This window comes from Enhydra lutris, unplaced genomic scaffold (assembly GCF_002288905.1).
Source record: "Enhydra lutris kenyoni isolate GAN:26980312 unplaced genomic scaffold, ASM228890v2 scaffoldscaffold27, whole genome shotgun sequence".
Lineage (NCBI taxonomy): Eukaryota > Metazoa > Chordata > Mammalia > Carnivora > Mustelidae > Enhydra > Enhydra lutris.
This window is the reverse complement of record NW_019154111.1, coordinates 4,969,101-4,992,146: the sequence shown is the minus strand read 5'-3', so window position 1 is coordinate 4,992,146 and position 23,046 is coordinate 4,969,101. Positions and strand designations below refer to the sequence as shown.

Below are 23,046 nucleotides of genomic sequence, written 5' to 3'. Positions count from 1 at the left end.
AATGTATGTGTGAAAAAAAAAAGGGGCAGGCATGTTCATTGAGAACCACTGAGCTAGGGGAAAAGGTGTACCAAAGAACTAAAAGTAAGCCAGAGTGGCTTAGGTAGAAGAAAAGAAATGACAGAGGGCAAGGAACAGAGAAATCATGTGGGGCCATAATAATGATTTTGATCTTTATTCTAAAGGCATGGTCAGATTTGTGTTTTTAAAGATTATTATGTTAAAAATGTTAAAATATGACCATTCTTACTGCTAAGTAAAGAATTCAGAAGGGGACAACGAAATATTTAAGAGAGAAAATTAGATTTGGGAATAGCGTGGGAGAAGGAGAGGAAGAAGTCAAGGATGACTTCTGGTACAGAACACTCGGGAAGAAGGTGATTCGTTTAAAAGAGGCAGATTGAGAATTCCATTCGGGACATGTTGCTTTACAGGTGTCTGAAATATCCAACCAGAGATGTCTAATGCGTGATCAGAGTTGGACAATTTGCATCTCTGAAAACGTGAAAACCAAGATCAGGAAATGAAAACTCCAAAACAGAAGTACCATTTAAAAAAAAAAAAAAAAAAAAAAGGCAAATGAGAGTACCTATTTGTGACAAGCCTCCCAGAAAATAATCCTGCCCTAAAAAATTTCTATGCATTTGTTACTTGTGGAGTCCTTTATACCAAGGGGTTGTGGATCTACCACATTGTAGACTGTACTGATTGTACAACCTACAGTACAGATTGTACCGATCTACTATCTGACTAATATAAAATTACTTCTAATGCTAATTAACTTTTATAACATGTCTGTTGGCAGGAGATGAACAGGAAATTTTGGTGAATGGTACAGAATGTGGAAAAGAAAAACTGAAAGGAAAAATCTGTTTCCTAAGAAGGGAAGAAATCTTGGTCCAGGAACCTCAACTGCTTTAAAAACTGATTGTACTTCAATTCCATACAATCCGTGATATTTAGAAAAAAGAAGCCCCTTACAGGTGCAAGACCTGTTTGAGGCATTGTTCTCTTTGTTCGGATTCCGTGCTCACCGGGAAACAAATCTTGCCTCCTTAAGGGGCCCATCCTTCAGTAGGGATGGCCTGGCTCCTAATTCCACGGTGAGCCTCACTCACTACAGCGAACGACTACAAGAACACTCAGGTTTATCAGTCATGCTTCTGTGAGTCTGGTTACTGCAACTCAGACCCCCCACAATACAGACATCTCATCAAAGTGCAACCTGAAAACCTTCTCTATAATCATATACTAGAATATAAATGTCTACTCTGCTACAATTATATAAAGAACCCAAATGGGCAATTAACTCCAGCTGGCTGCTTCTCTCTGAGCCCCACTTTGCGGCTCTTTTCATTGCATTCCAGAGAACCAACATGAATGGAGCCCCTAAATGAACGTAGAGATAAAGAAATGTGTGCCCCAACTCGGTTTTACCACAAAGGTATAGTACAGTTACATCCGTGATGGTATTTAAATTACCTTTTCTCCCCCCCCACCCCCCACCCCTGGATTTTCCTAAAAATTCCCCCCACAACTTTCCATAATCTTCTATCCAAGGCAGTATGGTCTTATGTCCTTACTTCCACAGGCATTTTTAGATTTCTCTCAAATTGCCCAAATTACTTTTCTTTCAACATAACCAAAACCAAACCATGTCCTACAGTAAACGAAGAGGAGCTGGGAGAGAAACTTGTTACAGACGTTTTAGAAATCCGTCTTTCCCAGTTATAACTTAAGACAGTGGTTCCCAAACTCTAGGACACATTCGAATCCTTGGGATTTTTTTTTTTTAAAGATTTTATTTATTTATTTGACAGAGAGAGAGAGAGAGAGAGATCACAAGTAGGCAGAGAGAGGAGGAAGCAGGCTCCCCGCTGAGCAGAGAGCCCGATGCAGGCCTCGATCCCAGGACCCTGAGATCATGACCTGAGCCGAAGGCAGAGGCTTTAACCCACTGAGCCACCCAGGCGCCCGAATCCTTGGGATTTTAAAGAATACCACTGCCCAAGCTCTCACACCAGAAACAGTGATTTAGTTGGCATGCGGTACAATCTGAACACTGGACTTGTTAAAAAGCTTCCCAGACAATTCAAATGTGGAGCAAAGTTTGGGAATCACTGATCGAAGGCGTTTGATAACTAGATGAGAAATGTAAAAATGTTACGATCTGGGGCAATCTGGCTCTGTAAGCGAACAGAAGGGTGATGCCCTTCTTTATGACACTGTATTCATCACTCCTAACTAATCACGCAGGCTTTGTCTAGTTCAGTATATTCAATCACATATTCTGGGTAAATCTGATCTTTCTCGAAGATAACAAAAACGGAGGGATTCAACCTGATATCCACATAGCTGTCATACGGCGGTGGGGGAGGGCTAACGCTTCCCATCTCTCCTTGAGTAAAATCTCCAACCAGGACTCGAGCTACAAACATAACGATGTTTTTGGCATCACACTGGCAATTTTTATGGGCATCGATGGCATCTTTTGTGAAGTAAATGCCTAGAAACCAACAAAAAAAGAAAAGGGTAAAGAATTATTATGAAAGAAGGCATGTAGTTTGTAAGATTATTTACATAACATCAGATGATGGGCATTCCCTAAGCATGTGTCAGCAACACCTTATTGATACTTATCAACTTTCCTTTGTACCGAAAAAAATGTTCATGATGCAAGTAAATCTGAATCCACTATATAACCCTACTGAAATAACAGAAACAACACTGTGCAGGGGCTCCCAGAGATGGTGTGAGCAGCCCAACTCGTGCAAATCATGCAGGGTGAGCTGATTTGGAACTTGTTGGACCAAAGATCCTTCAGCAGAGGCTGTTTTCTGTTGTGTACATTTTAAGGAACAAAGGTCATTTACTACTGATGGGAAGGTCTCAGAAAATGTGAAAGAGGGAAGCATAGCATGGGCCAGCAATGGACCCTGCAGACCTTTCCAAAACAGTTGATCTATCGTCCACAACCTTAGAACAACCTCTGTATCACTGAGTTCTCTCTCTCTCTCTGTTTTTTACACTGTGTTTATTTATTTGAGAGGGAGAGAGGAAGAGAGCGCACGCGCATGCGTGTGTGTAGCGGCGGGAGGGGCAGAAGAAGGGTGAGCATCCCAAGCAGGACTCCACTCTCAGCACTGAGTCCAGGCAGGGCCCCATCTCACAACCCCGAGATCATGACCTGAGCTTAAATCAAGAGACTGAGGCTTCACGGACTGAGCCATCCACGTGCCCCTGCCTCACTGAGGTTTCTGTACTCAGCAGATCAACAATGATCTCTTGACAAACTGAAATTTCCTGTTTTACTTTTGTCATTGCCTTTTACTTTTTTCATCTTTTGCCTTTTGCCTTTTACTTTTGTCATCTCTCTTTGAGATTTATTTATTTGAGGGCACCTGGATGGCTTAGTCGGTTAAGCAGCTGCCTTGGGCTCAGGTAGTGGTCCCAGGGTCCTGGGATCGAGCCACCCATAGGGGTCCCTGCTCCCTGGGGAGCCTGCTTCTCCCTCTGCCTGCTGCTCTACTTGTGCTCTCTGTCAAATAAATAAATAAAATCTTTAAAAAAAATTAAAATTAAAAAATAAAAGAAATGCATATATATTTGTGAATTCTGATTTTCTATGCAAAAGTTAATTAGTAAAATGAATTTATTTTATTTATGGTAACAAGTGCTTAGTATTTTTTCATTTACCTTGTTTATTTTTTTTATTATGATTTATTTAAAAAATAATTTAGATGTTTGAATTCCAGAAATACTGCTTATCCTGAAGAGGTCAGATACTGGATATTCTGGGTAAATGAAGTTCAACTCTATTTGGAATAAGAAACGGAAGTCCACTACACTGACCTGCCATTTCCTGACCTGCTGTCCCTCCCAAACACTGCTTCTCTCACCTGTTTCCAGGCATTTACATACATATATAACACATTTACTCTGGTACAGTTTAATGTTCTTTTATTTATTTGTTCATTAGTAGGATTATACTGTACGAACTGTTCTGCATTTTTTTACACTCTAGTCCTAGAAATTTCACTGTCACCCCATTTAACCCCACATCATTCTTTTTAGTGGCTGCACAGGATCCCATTGTATGGATGTATCATAATTTAACTCTTGTATTGATTAACATGTAGGTTATTTTTAATTTTTTGCCATTACCAAGAATACTTCTTAAAAAATGCTTTCAAAACATCCTAGTAAATATGCCTTTGAGAGCCTGTGTAAGTATTTCCATGGAACAGACTGAAAAACTGTAGCGGTTGAGTCAAAGGACCTGGGCGCATTACACTTTGACAGATTATTACAAACTGCCCTCCAGAAGCAGTCCAAAAATCTTACCAGCGATGGAGAAAGTCCCATTGCTCCAAACCTTGTCAACATCGGATATCAACTAACTTTTAATTTTTGTCAGTACAAAGTACCAAAAAAAAAAAAAATCTGATTATAATATGCATTTCCCTTAATACTAGTGACATGAAGCATCTTCTCATAGGCTTATTGGCATACTTCATATGCTCTTTCTTGGAACGGCTTGTCTCTATCTTTTTCTCCTGTTGTACTTTTGTCTTTTTTTTTTTTTTTTTTTTTTTTTTTTACTGATGTGTGACCAAAACAAGCTTATATTTCAAAGACAGTGACCATATGGACCTTTTTCTAATCTTACAAAGTAGGCCAGTAGACAATTGGAAAATGACCAAGGACACAAATGACAATCATCATCCCACCACAATTCTATCGGGCCACCCACTCTACCTCTGTCACTGCCAACAACCCTCCTTCCCAGCCAGTTCCAGCTCCTGTTTTACCAGACGACCTACTACAGATATATTCTATATCACTCTGCTATCCCCTGAGTACAGAGGCTGTGCCTTCTTTATTTTACTGTTATTCAAAGATTTTATTTATTGGGATGCCTGGGTGGCTCAGGGGGTTAAACCTCTGCCTTCGGCTCAGGTCGTGATCTCAGGGTCCTGGGATCGGGCCCCGCATCGGGCTCTCTGCTCAGCAGGGAACCTGCTTCCCCCTCTCTCTCTGCCTGCCTCTCTGCCTACTTGTGATCTCTGTCAAATAAATTAATAAAATCTTAAAAAAAAAGATTTTATTAATTTATTTGAGAGAGAGAATGAGAGAGAGAGAATGCACAAGTGGGGAGAGGGGCAGAAAGTGAGGGAGAGGTAGAAGCTGACTTCCCACTGAGCAGGGAGCCTGACTCAGGGCTTGATCCTGGAACCTCAAGATCACGGCCTGAGCTGAAGTCAGACACTTCACCAACTGAACCACCCAGGAGCCCCTGTACCTTCTTTATTTTTATTCTCTCTCTTTTGATGGATACCCTCCACGAACTCTGTATCATACTACCCGGCTCTGTGCATCATAGTATAGTCGCAAGTCATTTCTTGGTGTCTGCAAAGAGCCATTCCTCATATGTCAGTTTCTGGAACTTCTAAACAACTTAAGCTGTTTTGTAAGGAAATCTTTCTAACACACATACATTTCTCTGATGTAAAAAGCAGAACAAGTCATTTTGCCCTTTCTTGTCCTGCTGCGTCAGATGTAGATATTAATTCTGATATAGGGTGTTACATTATAGGGACGGCCTGTTGAGTTACTAAGGGGGATGGAGCCATTTACTCCTATACTGATGGTCTATGCACAGCACGAAAGAAAAATGTTATGTTTGTGTCTTGCAGATCATTCCCCCTCTTGTTCTCCACCTTAAACTGCTAATTTTCTTCTTGCTGCCTGCCTCTAGTGTCTCTTTACTCCCACTCCACACTTGCTGGGCTGAGGGGGAAAAAAAAAACCAAAAAACCGCTGTTTTGAAATAAGACTAAATGTTTCTGAGAAGCTCCCAAGAAAAAACATACACAATCTTCAATACAGGAATTTTAAGAAAACAATGTAGGCTACTCATAACACAGTTGTTCACTCTTTCCAATTCCAAGTTGTCTTTCAGAAAGCAAATCTTTCCAGACAAGTGAACTCCACTTACGCATGTAAAAGGTGTCAAATAAATAGTATGGAGTTACTGGTAAAAATATATTTGACTTAAAGCAAATGGAATAAAGTCAACAGACAAAAATTCCATCCATATTTTTCTTGAGTGTGCATTTTTTTGGTTGAGTGTGCATTTTTATTGCTTGACAAAGCCATAAAACCTATTTGCAACATTCAGAGATAGTTGTACATATTTTAACGGCACTGAGTTACTTTTGTATTTCTTAAATTAGTTTTTTCTATTTTCTAATTAAGTCTTAGTACTGATTTGATTACTCAGCTATTTTTTTTTCAAGATTTATTTATTTTAGAGAGAGAGGAGAGAGAGCACACACAAGCAGGGGATGGTAGGGGGAAGAGAGAGAACCTCAAGCAGCCTCCACACCCAGAGAGACCCTGACCCGGGGCTTGATCTCACGACCCTGAGTTAGTTGAAGTCTAGGGCTGGGACACTTAACCGACTGAGCCACCCAGGTGCCCCCAGCTATTTTTTTTTTTAAGTAAGTTCCATGCCTAATGTGGGGCTTGAACTCACGGCCCCCAGAGATTAGGAGTTGCACGCTCTACCGCTTGAGGCAGCCAGGCACCCCTATTCAGCTATTTTTGCTTATCAGTGGTAACCAAATGAAAGACAAGTGAAGCCAATGACAAAATACCTACACAGTTACATTTATACAGTTACTCTAGGCCTTTGGAGGGTATCTTTATCATTTCCCATTCAGAAAAGAGTAACTATTGGGGGTATAGCTCAGTGGCAGAGCATTTGACTGCAGAAAAGAGTAACTATTACCCTAAAGAACTGATTTTTAAAATGGATCATCAGGTGTTTTGTTTTGTTTTTAATTAATTTATTTATTTATATCATCAAGTGTTCTTAAAAATCACTTTTATATAATCTAGAATCTACATTTGCTTAAGTGAGCCAAACTGAAGAGCCAACCTTACAGCCCACTCTCCTAAAACCTGGACTCTGTCTTATTGTAAATACCTCTTATGAGTGATAGATTCCCTGAACACCAATATCCTCTTCATCCCTTCATCCTTCTACTTGGATCTAGGCCACCCTCATTTCTGGCCTGAACTCTTCTTCTTCTTTTTTTTTTTTTTAATTTATTTGGGGGGCGGTGGGCAGAGGGAGGACAGAGTATTTTTTTTTTAAAAGATTTTATTTATTTATTTGACAGAGAGAGAGAGGGATCACAAGTAGGCAGAGAGGCAGGCAGAAAGAGAGAGAGGAGGAAGCAGGCTCCCCACAGAGAGCCCGATGCGGGGCTCAATCCCAGGACCCTGGGATCATGACCTGAGCTGAAGGCAGAGGCTTTAACCCACTGAGCCACCCAGGTGCCCCAGAAGGACAGAGTCTTATGCAGACTGTACACTGAGTGCAGAGCCTAAGGTGAACTTCGACCTCAGAACCCTGAGATCAGGAGGAGCTGAGCAGACCTCCACCAAGAGTCAGTTGCTTAACCAGCTGAGCCATTCAGACACCCCATTACCTGGACTCTGGAAATGACTTCCCTACCTACTTTCTCCTCCTATAGGCTTGGCCCTGCCTATCCTTTCTTACATGCAGTCCGAGTCCTGGTACTTCCTTCTCAAAGTCACTGGTGGTTTGTGATTGCCTTCTGGATTAATTCCCTCCCCTTCACATGGCTTGCAAGGTGTGTCAGGATTGGATCTTGACCTCCAGCTCCAACCTTCTCCTTTGTCATTCCTACCAGACTTTAAATGCCCTGTGCTGTCTACAGCCCTCCTGGTCTTTGTCAATTTTCAGCCTTCATAAACACTCTTCTCCCAACTGTTGTGGTTTGGTTTGGTTTTTGCCTAGACTTCACAATATGCTATCTTCCTATAATCTATTTTATTCATTTTTTTCATTTATTTAGTATAATTGACTTAATGGGATAATATTATGCTTTTTTTTTCCTTTTTACAATTCTTTATATTATCACCGTCTTTTACTTTAGCCAGACATATTCTTTGCCTCAGAGAGAATAAGAACCACTGGAGGTTTCTTAAGGATAAAGAAAGAATCATAGTCAGCTTTTGATGACCAAAAAAGGATCTGGATACACATTGCAGAAAACGGGTTTTGTTAACTAGAAAGAACTCTGAATAATACCAGGGAAAGGGACCTTGTTCTAGGCTGGGAGTCCAAAAGGGTCAAGTTGGCTCTAACTGGGTTACTCAGGCATCCAGGCTCTAGCTCGCTGGGCCTGTCAGGGATGACGGACAGGAGTCCAGTGGCTGGGGAACGCATGTGTCCCATTTCGGGGCTAGAATACCACCATTCCAATTCTCCGTTGATTCTTTTGGGTTTTCTATGTAGACACTCATATTATCAAAAATAACATTTTTGGTTCCTTTCTTTCCGACCACTGGGCAGTCCCTGGGTTGCAGAATCTCAGCAGACTTTATAGCCGTCCATATCTGCGGCACCCTAGATCCCAAATATGTTCTGAGGCCTTATATGCCCCCCATCGGGCCTCTTCAATCCAGTATGTAACCAGGACCGGTCCTTCTTTGCATAGCTCCACCCCCAAACATGTGCTTCTGTTTCTAACTTCACTTGCTTCCACTTACTATCCAAATCGGAGTTTTCATCGTGTCCTCTGACTGGGAGGTTGAGTGACTTTTCCCTAACTCTTGTTATTCTCAATGCAAACTCTGCTCAGCAGGTCTGCTCCGCTTCCCGGCTCTTACCAACTCTCCTCCTGACCTGTCTTCCCCTCCAATCTGCCATCTCCCATCACACGCCCTCTTCCCACCTCCAATTTATCAAAAGTAGCCCAGAGCCCTCCTGTCTTTCCAGGCACATCTTACTCTCCTGATACTCTTCTTAACACAGTCACATGCAAAATCAGGCAGAGAACAGCCTAGGGAGAGGTTTCATGGGTGCAAAAGGGGGGCTCTGTTTTCCCTCAGTGGGGAGCAGTATGTCTGAGGTCTGCTGCTTGGCCTCCCTTAGGACAACTGCCTGAACTTTTTTTCAAGATTATGGGCGCCACAGTTCATACCCGCCTATCTAGCCGGGACTGGTACCATCACGGGTGATGGAAGTGGCAAGTTGGTATGAAAAATAAATACAAACAAAACAAAAACACCTCCTAACTCTGGGTAACAGGAGACAGGCCGAGTAGGAGGATCACCACCTTCTCAAGAGAGGATGGCATGGGAAAAGGGGGCACAGTTCCCAGATAGACACCTTGCCTGTTGATGAGAACTGCAGACTCCATCTTTGCCTGTGTTTTCTTGGCTATCAGGAACTCTCCTCTTTCATCAAGTTAAAGGAAAAGCGATAGTAAGTAACACTATCAACTATCAAGATATATTTCAGGGGCACCTGAGTGGCTCAGTGGGTTAAAGCCTCTGCCTTCGACTCAGGTCATGATCTCAGGGTCCTGGGATCGAGCCCCGCATCGGGCTCTCTGTGGGGAGCCTGCTTCCTCCTCTCTCTCTCTGCCTGCCTCTCTGCCTATTTGTGATCTCTGTCTGTCAAATAAGTAAAAATAAAATCTTAAAAAAAAGATGTATTTCAGAGGGTATCAGAGCCCTTTCATGAACAAAATAGGAAAAACAGACTACATGCCCATGCATGTCACAATCAGAGCCAATTAGGGCCAAAACTGAAGAACACGTGTACCATATTTCCATTTTCTGCAGTAAATTTTCCTTTGAGTTCTAACATAAGAGAGACCTGTTTCACTCAAGGTGGTCATCCCGCTTTCTCCAAACATTTCTAAGCAAATTTTTAGTGAGGCTCTTTTTTAAAGTTTATTTATTTAAGTAGTCTCTGCACCCAACATGGGACTTGAACTCATGACCCCGAGATCGAGTCACATGCTCTTCCAACTGAGCCAGTCAGGTGCCCCTTTATCCATGCATTTAAACTTAATACACATGAAATTCTCATCAAGTCATTCCCCTTAAGCTCCTTCATTAGCTTCCCATGCCCTCAGAGTCAAGTTTCAACGCTTTCCTGTGGTGCCATGTCTTACACCACTTGTCGCTCACTCCCCACAGGGACTCTGCAGTGTAGATGATCCCTCCTGTGCCTTCCCTTGGGAACCGCTCTCCAGCCAGACTAGGTGTCCACAGAATCTGTTCACTCTCTCTACAGTAGTTGCACATTTGCCATCATTTGATTAATTATGTGAAGTAATTTTGATGGGGGCCATGTCTACTTTGTTCACCACTATGTCCCCCCATATCTACTGTATAGAAAGCACTCGAAAATATTTTTTGGCTGACTGACTGGCTTCTTGCTTTCCACAGTATGTGTGAATTTAATCTTCCTTGTATGAGTTGAACCCACCTTGAAACTTGATACACTATTTGTTGTTCTCTTAAGATGAGTGATTCGTGGTGTTTGATTGTTTTGAGAATTACATGGATGGTACAACCCAACACCAAGAAACAGTCTTATTTAAAAATGAGCAGAGGGGTGGCATCTGGGGGGCTCAGTCAGTTAAGGGTCTGCGTTAAGCTCAGGCCATGATCCCAGCATCCTGGGATCGAGCCCCATATCATGGGCTCCCTGCTCAGTGGGAGCCTGCTTCTCTCTCTCCCTATGCCCCTCTCCTCTGCTCATGCTCTCTTTCTCAAATAAATAAAATCTTTTTTTTTTAAAGGTTTTTTTTTTTTATTTTTTGACAGAAAGAGAGAGATCACAAGTAGGCAGAGAGGTAGGCAGAGGTAGAGAGGAAGGGAGGCAGGCTCCCCACTGAGCAGAGAGCCTGATGCGGGGCTTGATCCCAGGACCCTGGGATCATGACCTGAGCCGAAGGCAGAGGCTTTAACCCACTGAGCCACCCAGGCGCCCTCAAATAAATAAAATCTTTAAAAAAAAAAAAAAAAAAGAACCCATCAGTGGCAATGGCAGGCTACTTGTAGTGGCTTCGCAGGGTTGGACTTAAGTCAGACAGGCCACTGGTAAAAGTGAGCAGTAATGGTAGACAATGTAGCCAACAGTTAGAAGAGGTCACAAGCATGTACGAGATGCTTCCATCCTTCTACCTCCCAAAAAACCCAAGACAGGAGCAAGGATACGCTGTGGCAATCAAGTCCCAAATCAACATACCCCTATAACTTAGGCAGTTAAGGTTAACATGAGCTGAATTCTCCAGGCACGCAAAAGCCCGCACACACTGGTTAGTATGCGATCATGGCTCCCACCTCGTAACAGAGCCTAAGTTAGGACTCTACTAGTTAGGCTTCTCTATTGCAGCACAAACCTCTTCCATATTTGGCTTCACCAGTTCCATGTAAGATCCAGTCAAAATTATTCTTACAGACAGACTCCAGATGGATGCGGTTTATCGCATAAAACAGGATTTTTTCCATTCTGTTGTTCATCTTCATTTTTTTCCTAATAGAGGAAATGTGAGACTTAACATCCAGAGCATTCCTCTCCCACTCTGGTTAATGACACTAATCCCAATAAAGTCTAATCGTCTTAAAATGGGATTCCACCCATTTTCAGAACAGAGCTCCTAACATGAATGCCCCAGGTGCAGAAAAGTAAACTTATGAGGGCCTTTAAATGACAGATACATTAAATCAGAGAGTCCTAACACCGAAGCTGAGAGAAGTTCGAGTTTACAACATGAAAAAAACAACCAGACGCTAAAGAAACTCTTGACTGTAAAATAAACCAGTGAATAGGTTTTACACCACAGCACTTAACTAATCTTTTAAAACTTTGCGTTTAAAAAAAAGAAAAGAAAACCCCAGAAGGTGGCCACCAACCTTTCAAAAGTACTCAAGAGCTTTGTGTTCTTGATCTTCTTTATCTTTTCGATCTTGAAATTTTTCATGGAAGCTTTAAAATAGTCACCTATCATGGCATATTCCGGACACCGACTATCGATCTCTAACAGCTAAAAAATTTGAAAAAAAATATGTAAAATGGGAAGCAGGAGACATTGAAAGCATGTATGTCCACCCACGTGACCCCCTACACCATGGAGTGTCCTTGCCAAGCCTCTGATAGCAGGTGGGATAAGCTGGCTTAGGATCTCCACATCTGGAGGTTCATTTTAGTAATGAACTAGCTGGCCCTGGGCCCATCTGTGCAGGCTGACTTAGGGCTAGCTTTATGCTTAAAGGCAAAGGGACACCCCCCCAAAGGGGTCGGATTTACTTGAAGGACCCGGTGAGTTCCTTGCCTAAAGCTAGAGCAAGGCGCCCAAGCAGAGAGGCCTGCATCCAAAGCTGGAGCATGACACCCAAGCTAAGTAATCTAGAAAGAGTCCTGCCCCATCCAAGGTAGGTGATGAGGTGAGGCAGTGTGTGTGTCCCACAGAAGCCTGCCTTTGAACTCCAGCTAACAGACAAGGACTTCCAGTGCTCCCATCCATGAAGTGGAGATGATAATATGTGTGTCAGAGGGTTGTTGTAAGGATGTACGGTAAGAGATGGTGTGTGGCTGGATGGTGAGGTACCCTGTGGAGGGGTGGCTGTTCTCTGGGAAGGTAACACAGTTACCATTGGGATGCCACTGAATCTTGACCGGAGTTTTACAGAAACCATCCTTTCATCCAAACAAATATACACATTGACAGATAAATGCTTTCCCCCTGCCTTTAAACAATTTATATACCAAAAGGTAAAAACCAAGTACCTCATAGCCACCAGAGCCAAAGTCCCACTGAGGAAGCAGTGCCGAGGGTAAAGGGTCTGACGGGGTCGGTGCCAGCTGACAGCTACAAAGAAGAGAAAGAATTCACTTCGTTCCCTGTTCCATATGCCCAAGTTCTGTCCCAAAATTCCAGCCACAAAGCCAGGGTTTCCCAGAGAATTTTTTCTTTGTACTTTATTTTGGGTTATATTCCTGCATATTCCCGGTATAGATGTACCAGTAATCATGATTCCAAAAAAAAAAAAGTATTATTCATAATTTGATAAATTAATGTTATTTTCCCACTGACTTAAAATTCAAAGCACTCATTCATTTTCAGATTTCTGCCCAACCTTCAGAGAACCTAATACGTGAGCAAAAGGATATCTTACAGTAGCTAAGCAAAACAATCAAGACTGAGGCCCGGGGGTGGGGGGGGTACGCTGAGACATGGGGGAAGAATTCTGCTGTCTTTCCTGTAGGAACTGTATTTCGGGGTATAGTTATCCAGGAGGAAAAAGTCTTCTTTACAGACAATTCATAGCTATTAACTGCAGAATTGACAGGATTAGAAAACCACCGTTTTGTAACCCCTAGTGAAATAATGGATTGAAACAATGACCCCCCCCCCCCATTAGCTACGATAATGATCCAGTGAGAGATCAGATGCTGGAACAGAGGGGTCACACTGGACCGACCTGAACCCCTCAGCTCATCTCCATCATTAAAAATAGGACAACTAGACATTATGTACTTCTTACTATAGTGTGGCAGGAAGCAAAGTACCACATCTATAGTTTTTTTGACCAAAAATGGAGCCTGAGTCTAATCAAGCCTCTACATCTAACCATCAACTCACAGAAATTACTTATCAGATGCCCCCATGGGCATACAATTTGATATATTTTGAATTTGGGAAATTCTATAAGGATGAATCACCCAATTTCTTTAAAAAAAAAAAAAAGAAAGGAAGGAAGAAAGTAAGTGAGGGGATGTAATAGATTAAGAGGTTTAAGAGACAAATCTACCAAATCCAATGTACATACCTTGTTTGGATAAAAATTTATATAAATCAACTACAAAAATGCCATGCTTGATTTTCCACCTGCCTTGAAATCTGTTTTACATAACCACATTATTACCCGGGGCAGGGGCGGGGGGCGTCCATCTCCACAGTGGAACAATGTAGATTTCACTGAGTTTCCGGAGCAGACGGAGGAGAGTGACACTGAACCCCCACAGCAAAGTGTCCTTTAAACAATTCCCTTTCATCTCATGTATCATTGTCCAAATCTCCTCCCTCAGGCAGCCAACACATCCCTCTCTTCTTCCATTTCTTTCTCTGCCGCCTCCCCTTGTTAAATCCACTCAGCTACACTAAAGACACACAGAAGAACCCACAACAAAACAAAACGCCTTTAACTGTGCCCTTGACTACTTCCGAGGCTCACCCCATCGACCGGGCCATTCACGGTGAAGAAGCTGGGACCCTGGCACGGGAGGTTTGCCCCAAGTCCCCTGTAAATCCCAGGGAGATGGATTTCCTGCTCACCCACCCTTCTGGGCCCCCTGTACTGCTTCACAAGCGCAGAAGATGCAAGAGGAAACCACCGTGGAATGAAAGCAGGAAGAGTTCAAGAGCACAGACTGGACGAGTAAGTTGGTGAGATCAGCGGGTGATTGTGTTGAGGACCTGCCGGTAGGCAGTGTTTCCAAACACTTACTTGAACCGACTTTTAATCCGCTCCACGTCCTTGTACGACAAAAATTTTGGCCTTCTGACCACACCTTTTTGGGTCTTGGAAGCTACGTTTGTCTGAATCATGCCTTTAGAGAGAAAAAGGAAAACAAACAAGAACCAACAATTAGTCCTAGAAAATGATGTCCTGTTATTTTTTTTTAAGATTTTATTTATTTATTTGATAGACAGAGATCACAAGTAGGCAGAGAGGCAGGCAGAGAGAGAGAGGAAGGGAAGCAGGCTCCCTGCTGAGCAGAGAGCCCGATGCAGGGCTCGATCCCAGGACCCTCAGACCATGACCTGAGCTGAAGGCAGAGGCTTAACCCACTGAGCCACCCAGGCGCCCGGTGCTATTTTTTTTTAAGATTTTATTTATCTATTTGATAGAGATCACAAGTAGGCAGAGAGGCAGGCAGAGAGAGAGGAAGGGAAGCAGGCTCCCTGCTGAGCAGAGAGCCCGATGCGGGGCTCGATCCCAGGACCCTGGGATCATGACCTGAGCCGAAGGCAGAGGCTTTAACCCATTGAGCCACCCAGGTGCCCCTCCTGTTATTTTCCTTAGGCTAGTAATACAGCAAATATGCATGGCTGAACTGTAACACGTATGAACAGAGAAAATCTTTTCGGATGGGAATTGCTCATGATTAAAAACTTGTATCCTTCCCTGCCCTTCTGATAAGACCCAGGAAACAAAGAGGCAATGGGAGGAGCAGTCGGCAATTAATCTAATCTGTAAATCAAAGTCAGAGAGTAAAGGGAAGGACAAGGGCAGCCAGATAACAAGACTTCCTCCCAGTAAGCTGCCCTAAACCAGGCATCAGTGATTCTGGGTTGGAATGTGGTAGCTGTATCTTGAAGGGTCTTCAAGTGTGAAATGTCATTGTCTTTCTTTTTTTTTTTTTTTTTAAGATTTTATTTTATTTACTTGACAGACAGAGATCACAAGTAGGCAGAGAGACAGAGGAGGAAGCAGGTTTCCTGGTGAGCAGAGAGCCCAGGGTCTGATCCCAGGACTCTGGGATCATGACCTGAGCGGAAGGCACAGGCTTTGACCCACTGAGTCACCCAGGTGCCCCAAAATGTCATTTTCAATTCATGTACCTTGTTGACCCAGGCCCAAGTTGCAGCCAGAGGGAGCTCTTTACAAAGTAAATCATCGGGGTGTCTGAGCATCTGATTCTTGGTTTCAGCGCAGGTTGTGATCTCAGGACGCTGGGACTGGGCCCTACGTCAGGCTCTGCTCTCGGCGGGGAGTCTGCATGGGATTCTCTCTCCCTCCCCCTTTGCCCCTCCCCCCGCCTACACACTGGTGCTTTCTCTCACTCTCTCAAATAAATAAAATTTAATAAAATTTAATTTAACAAAATCAATTTAATTTTATTAAATTAATTAAGTTTAAATTAATCAAAATTGATTTAATTATTGAATTAATTTAAATCATTAATTAATATTTAAATTATTAAATTTAACAAAATTAAATTGATTTTATGAAATTAATTAAATTTAATTAAAATTAATTTGATTTAATAAAATAAAATCTTTTAAAAAAAGGAAATCATCTTACATTGCTAGTGAAAGTATAAAATGGCACAAACGCTTTGGAAAACAGTTGGGCAGTTTCTTACGAAGTTAAACACAGAGTACCTACTTGATAGAGCAATCCCGCTCTCTTGTACTTAACCAAGAGAAATGAAAACTTACACCCACACAAAGACTTGCGTTTAAATGACTCAAGTGTTATTCTAATAACCAAAAAGTGAAAACAACCAAAAAGGGGCGCCTGGGTGGCTCAGTCATTTAAGCGGCTGCCTTCGGCTCAGGTCATGATCCCAGGGTCCTGGGACCGAGTCCCGCATTGGGCTCCCTGCTCGGCGGGAAGCCTGCTCCTCCCTCTCCCACTCCGCCTGCTTGTGTTCCCTCTCTCACTGTCTCTCTCTATCAAACTAATAAATAAAATCTTTAAAAAAAAAAAAAAAGAAAAAAAACAACCAAAAATACTAAGTGTGAATAGATAAAAACAAACCATGTTATAGCCTTAAAATTAAGTATGACTCAGCATTAAAAAGGGAAGAACTATTGTACGTGTAATGCATAGACGGGTCTAAGAAACATCCTGAGTGAAAGAAGTCAGCCCCATGCAGAGCTCATATCATAAGATGTTCTTTATATGATGTCCTAGAATAGATAAAACTAATCTATAGTGACAGAGAGCAAATGGGGATCGGAAGAGACCGACTACAAAAGGAGCGTGAGGAAACTTTTGGGACTGATGGGAATGTTCTAGAGCTTGATCAGGAGAGCAGTTGCATCCATATGTCAGTGCTCATCCAACTGCACACTTAAAATGGATGCATTTGGGGCGCCTGGGTGGCTCTGCTGGTTAAGCGCCTGCCTTTGGCTCAGGTCATGATCCTGTGGTGCTGGGACCAAGCCCCGTGTCTGGCTCCTTGCTCAGCCGACAGTCTGCTTCACCAGTCTGCTCCCTCTGCCCCTCCCCTTAGCTGTGTGCTCACTCTCTCTCTCTCTCAATTAAATAAAATCTTAAAAAAAAAAAAAGGAAGGACAAACCATAATTGACTCTTAATCTCACAAAACAAACTGAGGGTTGCTGGGGGGAGGGGGATTGGGAGAGGGTCAGCGGGGGGTTATGGACACTGGGGAGGGTATGTGCTATGGTGAGTGCTGTGAAGTGTGTAAACCTGGCAATTCACAGACCTGTACTCCTGGGGATAAAAATACATTATATGTTTATTAAAATTAATTAATTAATTAATTAATTAAAAAGGAAGTATTTTATTGAAGCAATTATGCTTCAGTATAGTTGATGCAAAGTGAAACAAACATAGCAATAAAAAGATAAAATGAGGGGTGCCTGGGTGGCTCAGTGGGTTAAAAGCCTCTGCCTTTGGCTCAGGTCATGATCCCAGGGTCCTGGGATCGAGCCCCACATCGGGCTCTCTGCTCAGCAGGGAGTGTGCTTCTCCCTCTCTCTCTGCCTGCTGCTCTGCCTTCTTGTGATCTCTATCAAATAAATAAATAAAATATTTTTTTTTTAAAAATTATAAATAAATAAATAAGATAAAATGAGATGGTTCAGGGAGCCCAGGTGGCTCACTTGGTTATACATGGGATTCTTTATTTTGGCTCAGGTCATGATCACAGGGTCATGGGATCCAGCCCCAGTCTGCCTGTGGGATCAGGCAGGAATCGGCTCTACTCCCTCTCCCTCGGCCTGACCCTCTCTGCGCTTCCCCCGCTCATCCACATCCCCCCTCAAAATAAATAAATAAATAAATGACCTGGTAGCACGACTCCATTCCAACCCTTTGTGCAGCTCTCGTCTCTTACAGACTTTCTCAGTGTTCTGTGAAACCTCCAGCTTGTCCCTTCACAGTCTTAGCTCCAGCCCCTCCCGCTCTTGGGGGCCCGCCTTCCCCTGTGCACGGGCTACTGCCTCCCTACCAAGGGTTCCTCTGGGGACAAAACTGGGTGCTCTCCTAGGAACTCCTCCAATTCCCTGGCTTCTCCATCACACTGCTTCATTTTCCCCAGAGCTGTCATTACTTTCAGAAATTGCCTGACGCCCGCACCCGGAACAGTGCCTAGCAACAGAGCTGGCATGCCGATACCAGTTTAAGGGATGTCAGAATATAAGAAATAAGAAAAAAATCACCTAGAATACCACAAACTGCTCTGAACTAGTTTCTATGAACCCAGTGAACAAAACTGCAGGTCAAATTTCTCCAGATTCAGGAACAAGGTACATTACTGGTTCTCCTCTCTCCACCCCTTTTTTATTTATTTTATTTATTTTTTTTAAAATTTTTTAAAGATTTTATTTATTTGACAGTGATCACAGGCAGAGAGACAGGCAGAGAGAGAGAGGCGGAAGCAGGCTCCCCACTGAGCAGAGAGCCTGACGTGGGGCTCGATCCCAGGACCCTAGGATCATGACCCGAGCTGAAAGCAGAGGCTTTAACCCACTGAGCCACCCAGGCACCCCTCCACCCCTTTTTTAAATTGCCAAAACAATAGAATAACAACCAAAGAAAAAAAAATTTTTTGATTTAAGCCATTCTTAATTTCACCATCGACTGAAGAGATTTCTGTTTCTTCCTATTCCCTTCTGGCCTTGGTCCACGTGCATACACTGTTGCATTTAGCATGCATATTAAATTAAAAAAAAAAAAAAAAAAACTTCTCATTTGAAAAAAAAAAAAAACAACTTTTCATTTGAAACGCAATACCTAAAGAGAAAGGCACGATTTGGGGTTTCTGCCTTTTTCATTTAACAACATTAAATTTTGGTTTTAACTGTGCAGTTTTCATAATCATAATTTTTAACCAGTACTCCACCAAAATTTAATACCACAATTGGTTTGGTCAATACAGGGCTAACCTACAGGCTGTTTCTCTACTGCAGTATGTCAAATAGGGACTTTACTAAAGATCTTCATGCTCATTGCTTTTTTTTTTTCCCTCCTGGTGAATTATTTCCTTAGAAAGATTCTCAAGAAAATGAAAAAGCAGGCTTCATGCCCAACATGGGGCTTGAACTCATCACCCTGCGATCAAGAGTCACATGATCTACTAAGCCAGCCAGGCACCCTAAGAAAAGCATTTTTTAATATCTCTTGATATGGAGAACCAGACTGCTTTCCAACATACAGTAATTGGTATAATGGCCTTTCGAAGCTACATTCCTCAATACACAGTAACTGATATAGGGTCCAGATGTCAGGTACCACCTGGAATGTCAAGGACCTGAGAAAGTCTTCTTTACCTCTTTCAAAGCACCTGCAGGGCTGATCGCGAAAGGGCAACCATCCGACCATATGCAAGGAAGTGTCCCAAGGGTGCAGCCAATGGGACAGTACCTTCAAGGGAGGGTCGTTCCTGCCCTGATCTCTTACTAAACACAACAGACTGGTAGAAGCTAAGCAGAAGGCCTTTCCACGGTGGCTCAGATAAACAGGGCAGAAGGCCAAATCTCAGTCAAGGAGATCGATAAGATCAGTGACCTAGATGATGAAGCCCAAAAGGTACAGCAAGGTTCTAGGGTTCCGAAGGCACCAGTGGGCCCAAGCAAAGTCTCTGCTGTTGTCAGAGCCGAGGCTCTCGGGCACAGGTCTCCTGACAGCCGCTGGCTGCCACCCCACTGTGCCGCCTGCCTTGCTGAAAAGCACAGCCTGCACCTCCGCTCTACTGCCACCGCCACATGGATACCGCATGCCACATCCCAACAACGGGCACCACTGCCAAACGCTAAGTCTTACCCGCGAAACTCAGCTCGTAGTTCCGGGAGCCCGCGTGGAATGCCACAACGCCCCTGGGATGGCACAGGAAGAAGGACTCCAGGTAGGAAGAGTCGATGCTAGAAGCTTGCTGACTGTCAGCCTAATTTAAAAAAAAACAAAAAACAAAAGTTAAAGACACTTCAGGCTAGGCTTTTGAGAAACCTCAACCATTATATCTTATACAATTGTATTTTAGCCATGGGATTTCGACAGGAATGCATCTTGCCTCCCAAACCAGACTGCAAAGGCGGCTGGCTTGGGGCCACGCCACATGGTCTTGTGGTGTCTAGAAGAGACCAGTCTACTTGCAGAAACGGACCCTACGCTTGGGGGATGCCTGAAAAACAGGGCTCTTTACAATGTCCTTTTCACACCTTCTATAAAATAAGACCCAAGCATACAGAGCCCCCTAAACCCACGGAACAGAAATCATGTCTGCCGTCGCTGTCTAACAGAATCCAACACTCGGGCATGAAGTCAGACACCGTAGCTGTTTTTAGCACATCACGTGTGAGGAAGCAGGCTGGAGTTGTCCTAAAAGGCAGGGAAGCTCCCATGGGCCCACTGTGGTCCCAGTGTAGACGACCCACCCCTTCTCCTCTGCCCTGAACCAATGTAAGCAGATAAAATGGACCACCCCCTCCCTCCAGTTAGTCAACAACATTGAAAAAGCGCTTCGATTTGCCTCTCACTGGGACTGTGTAATGAAAGAAGAAGGGAGCACAGCCCCCCAACAATGTAAAGACAGAATCTGGTCTCAAGGCCTGTATAAAGGGTCTGAACCTCAGAATGAGTGGGTAAAGGGAAGTGTGTTGATTCCGGTAAGCTGACGAGCCAGGCCACCATTCCACTGTCCACAGCCTGTGCCGGGGCGGCAGACCAGGGCGGACTGGATGTAAGCCTGAAAAGCAGGGGTTCCCGATACGTAACGGTGAAGAGATGCTTGTTCCTTATGATCTAGAATGGAGGAGCTAATGACAGACAATTCCCAGCCGGTGGCAGGGAGGGTCTCCCCATCTCTTTAAGGACAAGACCTCAGCTACACCCACCCCTTCTCCGGTGAACACGCCTGCTGGATGGAAGGGGAGGAGGGGGCCACCTGGAAAGCCTCCAAGTAAAACGTCCTAGATGAAGAAGGGCCTGAACTGGGTCTCTTTAGCCTGGAGAGGACTACGGTGAGGTCAGGGAGGCTGGGTTCGGGTATCCGCACACAGCACAAAGCGGGAATAAACAAGAATGAGGTTCAGAATCTAGAACCAGGACAGATGGCTGGAAGTGGCACGGAGGCTCCCGTTAGCAGAACTTCCTGAATGACAGCATCCAACCATTAAGCCACACCTTGAAGGGGTGTGTTGCAACAGCTGCTGGGACATCACCCACCCAGGTAATTGTACAAGAGACTGCCGTCAGCAGTGCACAGGAGGAAATGAGACCGCCACGATTAGATGATGGGGGGTGAGTCACATGCCCCACCTAGGATCCCAAAAAGCAGGCGATGTGGGCAAACGCCTACGGACACAGAACATAGGGGCCGGCAAGGCAGATCTGTCACCTCTGGGGACCCTGGTCTGCCACCTCAAATCTCTGTCCTAACCTCCCATTCTGACAGATGAAGCCCCGGATCCTTCAACCGCCAGCTCAGCTCAGCAGGACCCTGTTCCTGGCTGGAAGGAACCTCACAAGCTCTGGACCAGAGCCTTTCACACTTTAATTTGTGTGTGAATCATGGTGGGCGGGGCGGGGAATCCTGTGAAAATGCAGACCAAGATTCAGGGAACAGGGTTTTGAATTCTGCTTGTCAAAGGGCTCCCGTGGTGCCAATGTTGCTGGTCTGGGACCTGACTTCAACTCGCAAGGCTTTGGGGTCTGCACCCGTGTTATCTGCTGGAACTTTCTGGAATGTTTCCCTGGAAATGTTCTCTTGTGTTTTCCTGTTTGATAGCCACTAGCTACAGGTAGCTGGTACCGGTGTGACCAAGGAAATGAAGTGTTCATTTTATTTGAATATAATGAATTGAATGAAAATGAAATAGTCACCACAAGTGGCTAGTGGTTGTCCTACTGGACAAAGTGAGGCAACTTCTGTGTCTGAGTGTCTGAACAGCCCAGTGTGCCTTCCACTTGGTCCACCTGCAGGCCCTTCCCTCACACCGTACTCCAGTTCTGAATAAGTGAAGGAGTGAATGAGCGACAGGGCCTTCAATGATTTATTCTCCCAAAAGACTTGAATGTGTATCTCCATTTCCATAACCGGGTCCTGGCTTTTGCCCTGCGCCCACATCACTGCCTTGGTCTTGGATTCTAGAGCGGTGGTGGGAGATGCACCTACCCTTCGTTGGCAAAAACCATTCTACCAGTTTCTACTAGGAAGACTCCTAACCCAGAAATCTGAGTTGCCCCAACTTTTATTAAAAATTCAGCTGCAAGAGGGACGCCTGGGTGGCTCGGTGGGTTAAAGCCTCTGCCTTCGACTTGGGTCATGATCCCAGGGTCCTGGGATCGAGCCCCGCATCGGGCTCTCTGCTCAGCAGGGAGCCTGCTTCCCTTCCTCTTTCTCTGCCTGCTTCTCTGCCTACTTGTGATCTCTCTCTGTCAAATAAATAAATAAATAATCTTTAAAAAAAAAAATTCAGCTGCAAGAAATAAAACCTGTAGGACTCTCCCCATCTGAAGGCTATACAGTCCATTCTTCTCTCCAAATATTCTAACCTCTACACTGGATCAAACCAGGCCATCAAAGAGCTACAGACTTGACCCATTTTTACTTCGCCTGGACAAACAGCAAGGAAAACATCAAACCTAGGGCCTATTTCCCTTTGTTTTTTTAGTAACAGAAGAGCCAAGGGCTCCTGGGTGGCTCAGTCGGGTTGGTGACTGCCTTTGGCTCAGGTCATGATCCTGGGGTCCCAGGATCAAGTCCCACATCGGGCTCCCAGCTCCACGGGGAGTCTGCTTCTCCCTCTGACTTTCTACCCTCTCATGTTCTCTCTTATTCGTTCTCTCTCTCAAAATAAATAAATAAAATCTTAAAAAAAAAAAAAAACCAGAAGAACCAACTCAATTTATATAATGATGGGTCTAATTAATATGAGGGAGTCATAACTTATTCACATCACCAAGAACATATGCCACAGATTAAAGGAATCCAACAACATTCTACGTGTTTGCATAAAGTTCCAGGTTACATTCTAGAACTCTGCACTTAACACAGACTGAATGTCCCAAGGAGAACTTCATATCAAGAGGTTCTATCAGACGGGACTCCTGGGTGGCTCAGTTGGTTAGGTGTCTGCCTTTGGCTCAGGTCATGATCCTGGGAGGGGTCCTGAGATAGAGACCCACACAACAGGCTCCCTGCTCAGCTGGGAATCTGCTTCTCCCTCTCT

At 43.9% G+C, this 23,046-nt stretch overlaps 1 protein-coding gene across 1 annotated transcript in view; it reads right to left on the bottom strand.

The window, feature by feature from the left end:
• Positions 1-1,934: 1,934 nt before the first annotated feature.
• The window catches only part of LOC111152021 (zinc finger CCCH-type containing, antiviral 1), a 57,800-nt gene continuing 36,688 nt past the window's right edge, over positions 1,935-23,046 (bottom strand). The window contains exons 8-13 of the mRNA XM_022510292.1: positions 19,640-19,760; positions 14,347-14,449; positions 12,626-12,707; positions 11,752-11,882; positions 11,238-11,371; positions 1,935-2,506 (exon numbers count right to left, since the gene is read on the bottom strand). Of these exons, the coding sequence (XP_022366000.1) occupies positions 2,241-2,506; positions 11,238-11,371; positions 11,752-11,882; positions 12,626-12,707; positions 14,347-14,449; positions 19,640-19,760 (837 nt within the window). The 3' untranslated portion in view covers positions 1,935-2,240. The remainder of the gene's footprint in view (positions 2,507-11,237; positions 11,372-11,751; positions 11,883-12,625; positions 12,708-14,346; positions 14,450-19,639; positions 19,761-23,046) is intronic.